Raw genomic sequence first — 16,473 nt, 5'->3', positions numbered from 1 at the left:
AGTAAGCCTTGAGGGAAATGGACCCTAGAAACCAACTGATGTGTTCCTTACTATTGCACTACTCTCATTATAGCAGCAGCTCAGGGAGGGGGAAAGATGGGACAAGACGACCCTCTGCCAAGGCTCCATTTCCACCCCCCACCATACATGCACAAATGCACTGTTTGTCCTTTGAGGTAGGCCAGACCAGGAAACTGAAGTTTCTACAGTAACAGAACCTTGAAAGCCTGTGTTTTTCCTTCCATCCTTCTTGTACCTATGGGAGTTAGGGCAGAGCCAGTGATTTTCTTCCTAATTTTTTGTTTTCTGGGCTTAAACCATGTTTGTGTTCATGTTGTAACCATCTTTGCACATGTTTCTGCAATGTCACCTCTGTGATTCTCTACATGCATCAACTAGCTGCCAACAGAAAGTGGATCTGTATATTTCCAAAACAATAGAGCCAAATTATTTAGTTAGAATTTGTGGTAGGTTTTGGCTAGGAAAGGAAATAACCTAGCTGATTCACTTTTGCTTCTTAGAGATGTTATCTGAATATGGAAGTCTAAGCTTTCACGTTCACAATTTAGGGAAGCTGGGATGTGGTAGGTTTTAGCTGCATATACTGAGCTTTCTCTTAGCTTCAGTCGGGGTTCAGCAATAAGTCACCCAACATCACCTTCCTCTCCTGCTATGCTCAGCATCAATACTAACTGCTTTCGGAACTCACCCCAATAGGCTGTGCAACACCAGAGATATAACCTACAAATCTTTAAAAAGGTTCACCACTGAAAAACATGGAAGAATAGGAAAGAAGCACAAGAGGCAGATAATTCAAATCCTATGTCTGTTTATCTGAAAGTCTCACAGACATCAATGGGACTGACTTCTAATTATTCATGAATAGCATGGCTACCCACAGTTAATTCTATTTTCCCATCACAGTCTAATTTATTCTACTCATTTATTTCTAAATGAGTTAAGTCTCCCTAGGACAAGTGCTCTAAGAGCAAAATATATGAAAAGCAAATAAAATAAGACTAAAATGTCTTAAGATTAAAAACACAAAATGTATAGCAGCAGAAATTTCTAAGACCAAAAGAAAAAAAAAAAGGCAAAGGTTTATGAACCTCTCAAGGGAGGGTGACCTGGAGGATACTAGGAAGAAAGTCCCCTTGCAAATTGCTATGCCAGTGTGCAAGACCCTCATCAGTCTTCAACTGATTGCCAGTGAAAATTTAAAAATAGTGGTATAATACGACCCACTGACCCTGAGTCAATACTATAGCCATCATAGTTTACATTAATTAAAGTTTCTGTTCTGTCCACAAGGACAATCCCATATACAATGTGGTGCGATAAGTGAAAGAGTGCAAGGTTGTGAATCGCTGAAGCCAAGCTATCCTTATCCAGGCAAATCTAACTAACTGATAAAAGTCACTTCATGTTTCCAATGAATGTTTCCATGTTTTCTCCAATTCTAGTTATTAGGACTACAATCCTTTCAGCGTGAAAAACAGGACAGCTGAGGATGGCTTTTTACAAACACAGCTAGATGTGGAACACGCTGACATAACAGGTATTGCACTTAACTTGTAAGCCTTACAACTTCTGCAAAACCAAGATTTTTTTCCCCTCAGGGAAGAATGAAATTTGGTCAGGTTTTGATAGTTTGCTTTGCAGTTTGTTGGGCTTCGGGAAAACACATTTGCGGTTTCACTTTAGGAAGCAAATTGTTTTTGGCCTGCCCTGAGGCAGAGATTTGAACCCACATCTCCAAGGACTGATATTACCCATAATCCACTGTCACTCACTGTTGGTCACAACTGAGAAAGCTTAATAAAGATGACCCAGTGTGCCATATTATACAGACTGAACTATCCAAGCCATGAAACCTCTCTTAAGCATTCACCACCTATAAAAAAGGCAAGTGGACATCCCCTGGTTTTCCAGATCATCACCTCAGCATTTCTTTTCAGTTCCTCAGCTTCTGCTTCAGAGTACTCCATGTCTAGAAAATCCTCATTCCCAGAGTCCTCATCAGAGCCAAGACTATCCAGGAGAGAGCTGTTAAACTCTAAACAGCATGAAAAGGATACTGTGTTAGATTCCTGATGATGTGCATAAAATAGAGATGACAAAACTTTACAGTCCAAAACTTTCTTTCCAAAAATGCACTTTTTAAATGTTTTTGCACTAGTTAAAAAGTAAGGTGCTACCAAAGTAACAACTGACTTTACTATGCATCAATGAAAAAATACATGGCACATTACTTGAAGAAACAGAAAATTTACAGTAAGTTCTTGTAGAACACCTTAACTTAAAAGAGTTTCAGTAAATTATCACAGTAAAATACATAAAATATTTTGAAGAAATTGCAACTCATCTCCTACTGTTCTACTTTGGCACCATGACTGGACAAAAATGCACAACTCTTGCTATTTTTTACAACTTGCTCTGCAGATCATCAAACCTGAGATGACTCTCAGGAAATTAAATCTACAATTCAGAGAACCAATAATCCTTTTAGCAGAAACCTCTTATTCTCAATTTTTCACAAATTAGGAAATCTGTGGCAGACTTGCTTGCTGTAACCTGGGTTAGGATTTATGAAATAGAGTAGAGCATGCTAACAAGACACAGTCAAATTGTGGTTAAGGGAATAAAACAGATGGGAGAAGGAGCCATAGAAAACTGCTGGGACTCTGTATTCTGCTAGTTTACAGGGCTGCCAGCACCATATCCACTTCACGCTAATGGCTAAAACTTTAACTACTTTATTTTATAGTTTCCCTATATAACGTTTACTGCTAGTCAAGTACTTTTTGCTATTCAATTATATGTGGCTTCATGTACGTGTGATATTACATATCACTGAAGTTGTATGTACCATCACCTTTACAAAAGGTAGAACCATTTAGTCCTTTAAAATAAAAATAATGTCATAGAGATTTACTGAAAAGCTGTAAAAAATTACTTTCTGAGAATATTTGGGGATTACTCAAAGTCACCTATATCTACTTTTCAAACAGAGAGGAATGGCGACATGCTGTGTATGCAGAGCTGTCCACTAGAATTTACTTATACTGGATTACAAAAGCAAATCTCACTCTTTTCTCTGGACAATTACATTATGCTCTTAAAAGATGTCTTTATTTTCTGTTGTGTATCTCACCTTGTAGACTTAATTCCGTGGCACGTTTAAGATCATCATCCTCTTTCTGCTCCCGCGCCTCCTGCTGGGGTAGAGAGTCAAGCTTAGTTCCCTGAAACACTTCCTGTTTTTATGACTGCTGTTTTTCCCACTGACACTGCTTGAGGTTAGTAAGCAACACAGCAAGTCCCTAATCTCACAACATGCTCTCTACAATTTTTTCTTTCAAAAGTTGTTCAGTGAATGTGAACTACTTCCCAAGCAAAGCACAAGAACAAAAACGTTCTCCATGTAGCAAAATGTATCGTACTCTTTACTTAAATCTAGCTGAGGACGCATGCCTGAATAAACAGTATGGGAGGAATGGCCTTCATTTAGAAAAAAACCGAATATCAAGGCTTGCATATTCGTAGCTTTTGTAGCTTCTTTCACTGCTAAACAATACAATAAATGGGCAAACACATTTGAAGGTTTTTGTTCCTTCTTAACCTCATCAGTTACAATTCACGTAACATGTCCACTTAGTTTCTTTATGCATTTGTAAATATTTATGGAAGGATATAAATGAAATCTTTTAAGCAACTAGTGAATGAGATGAAGGATGCCTCAGAAGGGCTCTGCTCTATTTTTTACCGTACTTTGAGAGGTAGCTTATTAGTATTCATAATGGGGTCTTTCAAGCTGTGTAAATTCCTCACTGAAGAGGCACCTTTGACATAGTCCCATCTTTCTTTCCAATACAAAAATTGTTCTCTCATACACCTTTTAGTTATTAACTGTTCCCAGTTTTGACTGTTGATACTATTTTTTTTTTTTTACAAACATTTATATTCTGCCTACTCTTGATTCTAGGCCCCTTGTAATTTAGAAGCAATAAAATCATGACATCTGTTCATAAAACTGATGAATTAAAAACAAAACTATTAAAAACTATAAATAAACTCATAGCTGCTGTTAAAGAAGTCCAACTGCTCTTTAAAAAGATTGCTTTTGTCATTTTCTAGGACAGAGTAGGGTCATACCTAACTTTGGGGAACAGGCAGTTTCAGAGCAAGAGAACTACCACAGAGAAAGTCTGTCTCCAGGTCCCAGCTCAATTTCTTTCAGGGTGGATACCCAAACCATCCCCTCCTTATTAGACCATGTAGGTCAGAGCTCAAGCTGTACCCGCACCTTGGAGTGGGCCTGGAAGCTTACTGTGCCTGTTACAGTTTCTGAGTCATCTTTAAGGGCAGCCCATGTAAAGTGAATTGCACTAGTCTGAGATGACAAAGGCACAAGTTAATGTCTTCAGTGCCTTCTGGTTCAGGAAAGGGCACAACTGGTGGACCCACTGAAGCTGGTAAAAGGCTGTTCTGTCCACAGGTTCCATCTGCTGTTCCAGTAGAAGCCATGAGTCCAGGAGATCCTCAGACTGCGCATCACCTCCTTCAGGAGAAGTGCTATCCATCAAAAATTACAGAAGGGACGTCCATGGCATCAAAAAGTTTCTGAACTAGCTCCGACTTGCTGACAATAGTTGTAGGCTGTTCCCCCCCCCCACTCAACCCAGTTTTTTGCAGCCTCTAGGCACTGGGTCAGACCTTCTACTGCATCTCCTGTTCAGCCTTTAAATAATAAACCTGGGTATTATTATAATACTTAACTCCAAAGAGACAGATGATTTATCCCAGCTGTTTCAGATAGATGCTAAATAATATGGGAGAGAGGACCTATTAATGCCTGTTGATTTATTTTGTAATTACATTGCTTTTTATTTATATTTTTGGACTTTTTGTACATGCTTTGAGGGTCTTTGGGGCATAAAGTAATATATAAATTAACAAACAAAAATCTCATCCAAAGGAGGATGATTATAGTAAAATGAAAAATAGCTCAATTATGGATATCATGTCAGAGAAGACAACAAAAGCAAAACTTTCCAAAAACAATTCTCAACTCTAGAGCTTTTTTTCCAGGAGATAATTTAGAAGAAAGGAGATTCCAACATGGGATGAATACCTATAGTCATTTAAATATGGATTCTTGAATACTAAACTATTAAATGAGGAGAAACCATTGACTCAAGATGGGTTATTATATTTTCAGCTGCCCTAGGATCATGGAAAAAGAACCCATGTTCTCTTCCTACCTAGTAATAAAAAAATGTTTTCAACAAAGATGAGAAAGGTCACCAGGGAATTTATGTAGGAATAATAACTTTTGAAAGACCATAAGAAAATAGAATAAGTAGAAACAAAATGGAAAAATATTATAGAAGGACACATCTGATGGACAATGTCCCCAGTAGACTGCTGAATCCAAATATGCTAAAATTGCTGTTTTAAAAAATGCACTAAATTCAGTAAGACATATCTTTGCTATAAGATCTCTGTAAAAACCTTGCTCATAAAAGCACATTTCGAAGTTTGCAATTATGAAACAGAATTATGCAGTGCCATATTATAAAGGGAGTTAAAAAGAATTCTCCCCTAGAGATACTGAGATAGCCACACATCATTTTTTATCACCGTGAAGGGTGTACCGGCTCTTACTTGTTCCTGGAGGCTCTGAGCCAAAGCCTGCTGCAATTCTTGCTCCTCCCTCTCCCTCTCCATATCGTACTGTTGCAACCAATCAGCTTCCCCCTGAGTGCCTTCTGGAGTTTTGTTTTCTTTATTTTCATCATAATCTTTAGTTATCTCGGTGAAGTTGACAAAACCTATGGAAACAAAATGGTGTCTAAATTTGTTTGCAGGAGGAGCTGTGGGGGGGCTGCTGACTGAATGGCAATTGGGGAAATTAAGGATGGGTAACCCTTTAATAACCACCACGTTCGATAGGGACGTATGTGAAGGTGACCACAGAACCCTATCACACATGTGAACAAGAGTCATGTAAACGAGTGAACACGTAAATAAGAGTAGGGATTATTTTTTGTGTGATGTCCCTATTTATGTTCTCACATTAATGTTTATATCTTCCTTATCTCATAATAGGAGGAAACTATGCTGACAGTTTTCAACAGAAAAAGAAAGAACCTGAGAGCTACCTGCAGCCCTAGGACAACAGACTGCCTATCCCTGAGCTAAATCTTTTTCATGCCACTCAGATCTCAACAGCAAAATGAATCTATTAGTTTGTGATTATTTTGGAAAAGATAGGATGTGGGGGAAGGGAAAGAACTGCTTTCAGTACTGATTTAATGTTTTCCAACTGATTAAGTCTTTAGTGTGTGTAATTTAAACACTGAAACACCAGAATATGATGGAAATCAAGACGTGAAATTTATCCCCAATTTTTACTCCTGCCTTTCCCAATTCTGACTTAACATTCTAGCCACATTTTTAAAGAGATTCCTACAATAAAAAAGACAGTTTTACTTCATTTTCCAACTTGAGTTGTATTTTTATTCATTACTCATTATGGATTCTATAAGGAAATATTCTGGGCATAAGCTTCACTGCATATTTTAAGATACAAGGCATTACGACCTAACAGTTCAATCTTTTTAAAAATGTAATTTAATACATTTTAATTGTAAATTGTAAAATGTAATTTAATTGTAATTTTACCTCAATAAAAATGGACTCAAAATAGTTTTGTCCAAATATTGGTGGCACGACTCTTTGCTTTTCTTCCCTCCCCCAAATAAAGATGGGATTAGAGCATAATAGTTCGGGGAGGTGGACCATCCCCACTCCAATTCTTAATACCTGTCTCACAACTCTAAAAATGAAATGAAATTGAAGCACTGAAATGAGATGCGTACTCAACAGACTTTCAGCAATGTGATTTTGAGGTTAAAAAAAAGTATGGAAATAAGAACAGGAATGGGAGTGGGAGGTGTTTGGGAGATGAACTGTTTAATTTCCATCCTAGTCTCCCTCATCACCATCCCCAAAATAACAATAAAGCAAGCAGACAAAACCAAATAATCCTGTCCATTCTGTAATGTCACCAGGTCAACAGATGGCTTTTTATAAGCCTACTGGCTAGTCAGAAAACTGAAGAGAAGAGCAGCCTTCGACTTAGTTACTCGCCATCCCACTCTGTACACTGTCACTCAAACTCCAGACTTTTATTGCTGTTCCCACTCTTACCAGACTCTGTAGCAGCTTTGGGTTTATCAGCATCCTTAAGTTCCATATTCTCTGGCAACTCTTGCATCTCATCATCTCCAAAACCAGTGTCTGGACTATTTGTGGGCTTGTCTTCATCGTGGCTTGACAGCGATGCTTCACGTTTACTAATCTCCAGGACAGCCGCCAGAAGTTCATCTTCACTCATTGTTTCAAGTCCACTATTTACTGACTCTGGAGACTTGTTATTTTCCGTTTTATTTTTCTTTGAGCCCTGTAGATAAATAACAGACAAAACTGAGATCTGTCTGTCTACCTACCTACCTATCTATCCTCCCTCAGGGTACTACCATGGAAGTAAAAATGAACTAGACATTCTGAACATACAACCCCAAATTTAACATTGTTTTCATATACAGAAATGTTCTGACATCACCAGAGAAAAGACTGGCTTTGAATGCTGAGGATACTTAAACCATGTTAAATAAATAAACAAACAAACAAATCAAACAAATAAAACAAATAAAAACTTCAGCCCTGCTCCTCCTAAGGACATTACTATACAATTGCTATATCCTCTGCAGCCACTGGAGGCCACTCTTTTTTAAAGTAAAAAAATATGTAATTGCCACAAAAAAAGTTATCTAGCCACAATACATGCTTCTTCTACCAAGCTCTTTCCTTACTTTCTCAAGCTCCTCTTGCTGCTGTTCTCTGCTCTGGAAATCACACTGTTTCTGACTGTTTGCCACAGGACGTTTCAATGGTTCATCTTCACTGTCTGAATCCAAAGAATTTAAAATGGGACTTTTATACTTGAACGAGTATTTTCTGAAAAAGAAACAAAGAATTTTAATTTGCCACTTTTTTAAAAAAAAAAAAAACTTCTAATGGGGCTGATTGACATCATCTTACAAAAACATTCACAGAATAGCTAAGCCGATGACAAACTGTAATACCAGGAATATAGTACAAGGATTTATTCAAACAGTAACCCTCTGCAAACTCAATTCAAAACACTACCTCAATCTAACATTCAGAAAATTCTTTATGGTAAAGAATTAATATTCCTGGGACTCTTGAGCAGAAAAATGAATTGTTACAAATTTGGGCTCAAGGTCATATTCACTGGTAAATAGGCCTTTTTTTAAAAAAGAGACATTTTATAATAGGTCAGCAACTTTGAACTGGACCCTATATATATTACGTAGAATGTTTCATGCAAAACTTCATTTCATAGTAGAATATATAATGCTCTCAAATATTTAACATATTTTTAAATATTAAACCTGTATGCACTATATTTTTCTCAGTTCCGGTAAAGAAAAACGAATATGTTTTCATAAAGCTACCAAGTGATCTGTCCAGAGTAATCAGTGCCTTAGCAATGCATTGCCTTGGGAGAAGCTTTGCTGGATCAGACTACAGTAGTCCTCGCTTAACAACCATTCGTTCAGTGACCGTTCAAAGTTATGACAGCACTGAACAAATGGTAGTTACAACCAGTTCTCAAATTATGACCGTCACACCACCCCCGTGGTCATGTAATCAAAATTCAGGTGCTCGGCAGCCTGATCACATTTACGACTGCAGCATGCACTTCAACTCCCTCCACCCCCCATCTCCCCCTTGCCCTTTTGGCTGCCCTGCACTCTGCCGTCCTTGCCATCCTGCACTCCCCCCTGCAACCCTGGCTGACCTTCACTGTCTTCCTCCCGCTGCTGAGGCATGCCCGGCCAAGGCAATCACTGGCCCTTCATGATGCCTCATGCCTTGCACTCCGCCACCCCACCAACTCCTGCTGCTCCCAGACGTTCTTCATTGTCTTCCTCCTCACGCATTGCAAAGGGCCAGCAGCTGCCTCAGCCAAGCACACCTCATCAGCAGTGAGAGGAAGAAAATAGCAAAGGTCAGCCAGGGGTGGCAGCAGCAGAGTACAGGGCAACCAAAAGGGCAGAGAAGGGCGGAGAGATAGGTGGGTGGGGGAAGCTGAAGTGGAGGCAAGTGTAGCATGGCGGTGGAGCCTTGTCTGCCGAAGGGAGCTTGCCGGGCCTGGCTGGGGAAAAGGCAGCAGGACAGAGCTGGCAGTTCACACAGGGGAGGAGAAACATGAGGTCCTCGCCTAATGACCACAACTGGGACTACCAGAACTGCCGTCACTATGCGATGCACTCACGTGATGTTTTGCCTGACGACCGCTTCGCTTAGGGATGGAAATTCCAGCCCCTTTAAGGTAGATAATAGGACATTTGGAATTGAGCAGCAGAAGACAGAATTTGAAGTTGAATTATGTACAAATGATGAACATGTAATTGCTAAAATATATAAGCTTTTACTGAAATTTGAAATAGAAGAAGTAAAAGACTATGTGATAAAATGGGATAAGAACTTTGGACACAATATACTGATCGAATAGTGGGAAAATATGTGGTTAAAAGGACTGAAATTTACATTATGTTATAACCTAAAAGAGAATTTTTATAAAATGATGTACTGTATATGACTCCAGAAAATTGTCAAGAATGTATAAAGGTACTTCAAATTTATGTTGGAAATGTGGACATGGGCTTCTGGGTGAGGACCTATGGCGGGTTAGACAACCCTGCGAGCATCTGTGAGCCAAGACACTGTGGCAAAGATCGTGTGCTAGGCAGTATGTTCTGGCCAACAAAATTCTCTCCGGAGAAGGAGAGATTGAGAAATTGCCGACTTGTGCTCTGGAGAGTTGCTTCTCATGAGAAGACCACAGGAATTGAGTTTCTTGCGGTTGATCATGGGTTGAGCAGCTGGGAGCTGAGGGATTACAATTGCTTCAAACTGCTGTGCAGCCTTTACTGGCACTTGACCCACAAAAGTCTCACTTTCTTAAACACTTTTGGGTATAATTAATTAACAACTTAAGAGAGTTCTTCTGACTGGCAGGAAAGAATAAAGACACTTGTTGAGTTGCCTTCTTTCTGGACTTAAGAAAAGAAAAAAAATACTATCTTAAAGGATTTTGACTTAAAAGCAAAAAGCTTAACAAGATTTTGATTTAAGAAGTTTTAAACGGATAAAAGGGACAGTTAATTTAGAAAACAGAATATTTTTTTTTCTTTGATGAAAGTACCTTTGAAAATAATAAAATTAACTAGACAAACAGACTGGACCTTTTTGGGAATGTTGATTATTATTAAGGAAAGTAGTTACCATATTTTTCCGTCAATAAGATGCCCCCATGTACAAGACGACCCCCACTTTTCCAACCCCAAATTAAGAAATCAATATTTTAAAGATAGCGCAGAACACATTTTTATTTAGTAATTAGGTAACATTTACCTGATACGCTCGGTGGGAGGAGGTCCAAACTGTCTCTCTGCAGCTCTATTTCCAGGCTCTTTTGCATAACTGATTACATTCAAGCACGAGAGAAACTGCCGATAGCTCGTCTCTGCAAACAGACTTCCTCCAATTGGTTTGTTCAGCATCAGCTGACGTCAGTTACATCAGGCTCATGATTGGAGGAAGTCTGTTTGGGAGACAAGCTATTTCACTTGTGATTGGAGGCTAGTGATAGGAAGAAGCCTCTTTGCAGAAACAAAGTATGGGCAGTTTTGCAACCTCGCGGTTCTCTCCTTGGCTGACTTCCTTGAATAAGACGCCCTTCAATTTTTAGCGTAAGGATTTTAGAAAAAAGTATCGTCTTATAGTCGGAAAAATACAGTAACTGGTGGATTTTACAAAATAAGAAGACAAGGGTAATGTGAGCCAGACTGTGTGACTATAGGTAAGGAAAGCTATTTGGGATCAAAGTGTTAAAGACAGAGAAAAACAAACCGGGGGGGGGGAGGGGAGGGGAGGAGAAGCTTGCCTTTTACTTTCATCCGAGTAACTGACATACTTTCACTTTTGGGCCATAAACATTACAATGGCAACCACAAGAAAAGCAGTAAAAACAGGAGAAGGAAGGAGAGGTTCACTTCAACAACTTACAGATAAGGGCATCATGCCAGATTTATTACAGAAAATGTTTGAGAAATTTGGCAAGAGGATGACTGAAACAGTTGCCGATAGTTTGGATGCTTTTAAAAAGGAAATGGAAGAAGGATCTGCAGGGATGAAAAAGGATATGAAAGAAGAAGTTAATAAGATGGAAGAATCTGTAGCACGATTAGCTGGAGATGTAAAACAAATTAATGACAAAGTGGAAGTTTTGGAAAGTAAGACAGAAGTCATAAACAGAGAGATGGAGAAAGGTTGGATAACTTGACATTACTGGAATTGAGAGAAAAAGAATTTTGTTTAAGATTTAGAGCAATTCTGGAAAACCAAGGGGAAGATATCAAAGAAAAGATTGTCAAATCCCTGTCTAACTTTTTGGATTGGGATGATGATACAGAGGCAGAGATTGACAAAGTTTATACAATTAATACACAATCTGCAAAATTAAGAAACGTTACAAGGGATGTCCTTGTGTACTTTGTCCGGAAGAAGACTAGAGATCAAGTTCTGCAGCAGTATTTTAATACCAGATTGAGGATTGATAATACAAATGTAATTGTACTTAAGGAAATTCCAATTAGAATACTGCGCAAGAGAAAAGAGTATTTTTTTCTGACAAACTCAAACAGAAAAAGATTGCATTTGGATGGGATAAGTTGGAATTGGTCATTTTTTACTTTTAAAGCAGAGATTCAGACTTAACTCTGTGCAGAAAGCAAGAGACTTTCTGGGAAAATTTGAAGAAGAAAACTTTAATTTTTTGACAATAATCTTAATAAAGGCACAGAAGTAAGAATGGTTTGGGATGCAAGCAAAGCTTTTATAAGAGGATATTTCATACAGCGTAACAGTGTATTTAAACAAAAAAGGCAAGAGAAAATGCAAGTGATTTTGGATGAGATAAAAAAAGGAAGAGTTTAAAAAGTCCCCAGAGAGGACAACTATTATCCACTACATTAAGCTTCTACAGAGGCAATTATCTATGTTAACAGTGAGAGAGATGGAAATAAAGAGAAATTATACAAAACATTTTGAATTTGCAAATAAACTGGGGAAATGGTTGGCATATAAGTTGCGAAATAAAAAGAAAAGAAAGTGATACTAAAGGTACAAGAAGAAAATACTGTAATAACAGATAAAGCAAATATGCAAAAAGTATTTCACCAGAATTATTCTACTTTATATGAAAGTCAAGAAATTTCCTTGGAAAAAGTGGATGAATATTTACAGAAACAGAATTTACCAAAGATTACAGAGAATCAGTCAAATTTTGAATGGACCTATAACAATAAGGGAAGTTTGTGAAGCTATTAAAAAGACTAAAACAGTTGGGATGCAAGCACAGTGTATATTAGAGTTTATTTTATACAACATAATACTGACTCAAATACATATACTAATTCAGAAGATTTAAAAGTCTAATATACAATTGAAACCACAGGCTTTTTTGGGGGGACTGATCAATAAACAGTTGGAAAAAGGTCATGGACATTTATTTTTATACATGATAACTGCAAGATTATTATACAGGTAGTCCTTGACTTACGGTCATTCATTCAGTGACCATTTGAAGTTACAGCAGCACTGAAAGAAGGGACTTATAACCCATGTCCAAAGTTATGGCCGTTGCAGCACCCCCAGAGTCATGTGATCAAAATTCAGGTGCTTGGCAGGCTGCCCCCACTTAAGACCATAGGTCTTCAACTCCCCCCACCCATCTTCTCCTCTTCTATGCCCTTTTGGCCCCTTCCACCCTGCACTCCACCACCCCAGCTGAACTTCACCATCTTCTTGCTCCCGCTGCTGATGAGGTGTGCCTGGCCTGGCTGCTGGGCCAGGCTGGGGCTGGGACTGGGCTTTGTGCTGCGAAAAAAAAAAAAAGCAAAAAACAGCCCCTGAGCCGTGGCATGCCAAAAAGCTCCTTTGAGCCCCACTCCTGGGATGGCAGGGTACAGGGTGGCCAAAAGAACAGAGATGGGAGGGAGATAGGTGAGTGGGAGGAGTTGGAGGCAGTCCCTTACTTTACTGATGCTTGGGGCTAGGAGGGATCAAGCCTGGAATGGCTTGGATTGGGGTGGGTACTTGCTTAACAACCTGTGATTCTCAATTAACAACAACCTGTTGCATGACTGCATCGCTTAGCAATGTCTCACTTTACAACCGCATCACTTGGCGATGGAACTTCTGTCCCAATTGTGGTCGTAAGTCAAGGACTACCTGTATGCACAAAGGTGGAAAGATTTGACATTACCCACAATGGAGGAAAGGATGGTGAAGATGATGGAACTTGCCGAGATGGCCAAATTGACATCTTTGATCAGAGAAAAGACATTCTCAAAGTTTATTGTTGAGTAGAAACCCCTTATAGACTTTTTGCGTGAAACAGGAAAAAAATGAACTTATGATATCCGGTTTTGATGATTAGAAAAAAATAGACTATAGAAAACACGAAAGTTATGCTGTAACCATAGAGTAAGAGGTAAATTTATACTTATAACTGCTGTAAAGAAAATCAGAAGCTACTTCTTTATATCTTCTTTTTTTCTACACTTTTGGTCTTTTCTTTCTTCTTTTCTTTATTCTAAGTATTAGTTTCTGTTAGTTTTTATCATTATTAAAATCTTAATAAAGTTATATTTAAAAAAAGACTAAAACAGAAGAGGCACGTGGTCCAGATGGTCTGTTGGCCATAACATAAATGTTTTGAGAATGAACTTTTACAATAAACAATGAATATTATTTTACAGAATGGAAAGATTCCTGACAGCTAGAAAGAGGCCAACATAGTATTAATACCTAAAGAGGCCCAGGACCTGACTATAACAAGAAATTATCAACTAATATCTTTACTGAATAATGGCTGTAAGTTGTTTACAATGATTCTGGCTGAAAGGTTGAAAATAATTTTACAGGACTTTATTCATGAAGATCAATGTGGGTTTTACCTAAGACAATTACAAGATAATATCAGAAATGTGTTAGATATTTTGGAGAGTTTGGAGCAACACAATGAAAACCATGCTGCACTGATCTTAGATGCAAAGAAGACCTTTGATCATTTGAACTGGATTTTCTTGTTTAGAATTCTGGAAGATATGAACTTTGGAGATAATTTTATTAAATGGGCACAATCAATTTATATGTCACAGAAAGCAGTCATGTGATCACGATCCCGGCGCCCAGGTGACTGGCTTGTGATTATGATGTTGCAGCAAACTGCATCATGGGATTGCCAATTGCAAAATCGATGGGGAAGCTGGCAGGGAAGGTCGCAAGTCACCCCATTAAGCGGCTCCCACTGCTTTTTCTCCCAAAGAACCTGCTATGGAATTCGAGATCCCAGGGATCTCAAACTCTGTAGCACCCCCTGCCCGCCTGCACTCTGTAGTGCACATCTGCCTGCTGCACCCCCTGCCACCCCACCTGAGGCCTCCGCCAGTCCTCCCATGGCTTCTGCTGGCCCTCCCGCAGCCTCTGCCAACCCGCCCAAGTCCTCTCCCAGCCCTCCTGTGCCCCGCCAACCCACCCGCGGCATCCTCCCACTACCCCACAGCACCCACCCCACACTCCTTACCTGGGACTCCTGCCTCTTCCTGCTTAATGACCCATGTGTCCTGGGGTTACAGCAGCAACTGGGACTGCCATTGCTAAATGATGCGGTCACGTGACATCACGCTTTACAACTGCATCGCTTAGCAATAGCAATCCTGGTCCCAACTGACGTTGTAACCTGAGGATTACCTCTAGGGACTACTGTTACCCTTAAAAATAGTTCAGAAACATCTGCTAATCAAAACTTGCCAGCTAGATTTTTAACTTACACTCACCAATCTGAATCTATCATGGTAATGGTTAACAAGTTTCATTGTCTCCAATGTACTTCTAATTCCAGTTCAGGCCAGCAGCTGGTTTTGGTCTTCAAAATCCTAAATACTAAAGGATCAGATACCTGTAGGACTGCCTCCTCCTGCATGAAACTGTATAGATAACAACTTCTTTCAAAGCTTTTTTTCTGGGGGCCTCTTTTGGCTGAAAATTAGCACGCAGCTACTTGGAAAAGGGATCCTTCTTTGGTGGTGCCCAACTTTAAAACTGCTCCCTAATTTATACCTGAAAGGCACTTTTTGCCAGTTTTATTATCTGATCCTGATTTTAGATCGAGTTTGGGGAAAGTGATTACACCACAGTATTACTGGAAACTATTAATTAATAACCCTATCCCTGATACACAGTATGAGTGGCAAAAGGAGATAATGGTGTTTAGCTTAATCCTGCCATGAAACTAAAGTAACTTGAAACAGCTGCATTAAGTAAACATTACTGAATTTAAATGTGATCTTTTTGACTTCCAGTCTGACTAAGAAAAAAATGTGGTTACTACTCACATACAATCTTGAAACAATCATATAAGTAAAACAATCTTTTTAAAAAGCTTAACACACTCATTCATTCCCATTCTGGATTATTTCAATATAAAATAATGTACCAAAATTTTAAAAATAGGGGAAAAAGTACTTAGCACAAAATCCATTTCTACAGACTTATCCATTTTGGTCTTTTTTTCAAATACCTTAAAACCATGCTACTCACCGACAAGGTGTAGAAGTGGTTACAGAGCAGGAATTCACCATCTGGGACACTTTCAATGGCCGAGAACTGATTTAAAAAAAAAGAGTGTTTTATTTCTGAAAACTATTATGTACAGCCATTTTGATGGGGATCCAAGTCAACACCTCAGCTGAAGAAACTATGACAAGCAGCTTTGAATTAACTATCACAGTTGTCACAAAATATATGGAAACCATTTAAATCATGTGCAGAGTTCTCTACAATGTTGTTTCATAGAGCAGCATCATAACATCTCACTTTTTCCTAATAGGCACTTTTATTGTTGGAGGATCCCTCACCTGGCTCTTCTCAAGTTCCATGTAAAACTGAGAGCAGGAATGAAAAACCTGCAAGTCCCAGTCCAAGAGATGCAGGTGGCCTCTAGCATCTCATTTAGAACATCCAAAATGGGCGCAGTCAAACTTTTGAGACCTGTTCTATTAGGGAGGGTTTGAATAGGCAAAATGAGCACTGTAAACTTGTACCTCTGAAATATTCTGAAAGCTTCCAAAATATGAGGTGGATTTTTCCCACTGGGATAGAGGTTAAGATCTAAAATGCCAGTCCCCTAGACTACGAGAATGTCCCAGTGTCAACGGCCATGCCACCTGCAGTCTTCAGCCACAGCAAAAGATCACAGAGCAGACCCCAGGTCAAAAGGGTTACCCACAACTGGCCTTGTAATGACCC

At 39.0% G+C, this 16,473-nt stretch overlaps 1 protein-coding gene across 1 annotated transcript in view; it reads right to left on the bottom strand.

Annotated features, from left to right (window-relative positions):
- The window catches only part of USP37 (ubiquitin specific peptidase 37), a 47,117-nt gene that overhangs the window by 4,996 nt on the left and 25,648 nt on the right, over positions 1-16,473 (bottom strand). The window contains exons 16-21 of the mRNA XM_015889156.3: positions 15,766-15,831; positions 7,881-8,025; positions 7,216-7,468; positions 5,668-5,834; positions 3,155-3,218; positions 1,941-2,056 (exon numbers count right to left, since the gene is read on the bottom strand). Of these exons, the coding sequence (XP_015744642.1) occupies positions 1,941-2,056; positions 3,155-3,218; positions 5,668-5,834; positions 7,216-7,468; positions 7,881-8,025; positions 15,766-15,831 (811 nt within the window). The remainder of the gene's footprint in view (positions 1-1,940; positions 2,057-3,154; positions 3,219-5,667; positions 5,835-7,215; positions 7,469-7,880; positions 8,026-15,765; positions 15,832-16,473) is intronic.

Source organism: Python bivittatus, unplaced genomic scaffold (genome assembly GCF_059951505.1).
Source record: "Python bivittatus isolate LINGU-HERP-01145 unplaced genomic scaffold, Pbiv_v1 ctg000480_np1212, whole genome shotgun sequence".
Classification (NCBI taxonomy): domain Eukaryota; kingdom Metazoa; phylum Chordata; class Lepidosauria; order Squamata; family Pythonidae; genus Python; species Python bivittatus.
The sequence above is the reverse complement of the archived record's forward strand: the minus strand, read 5'-3'. Positions and strand labels throughout refer to the sequence as shown.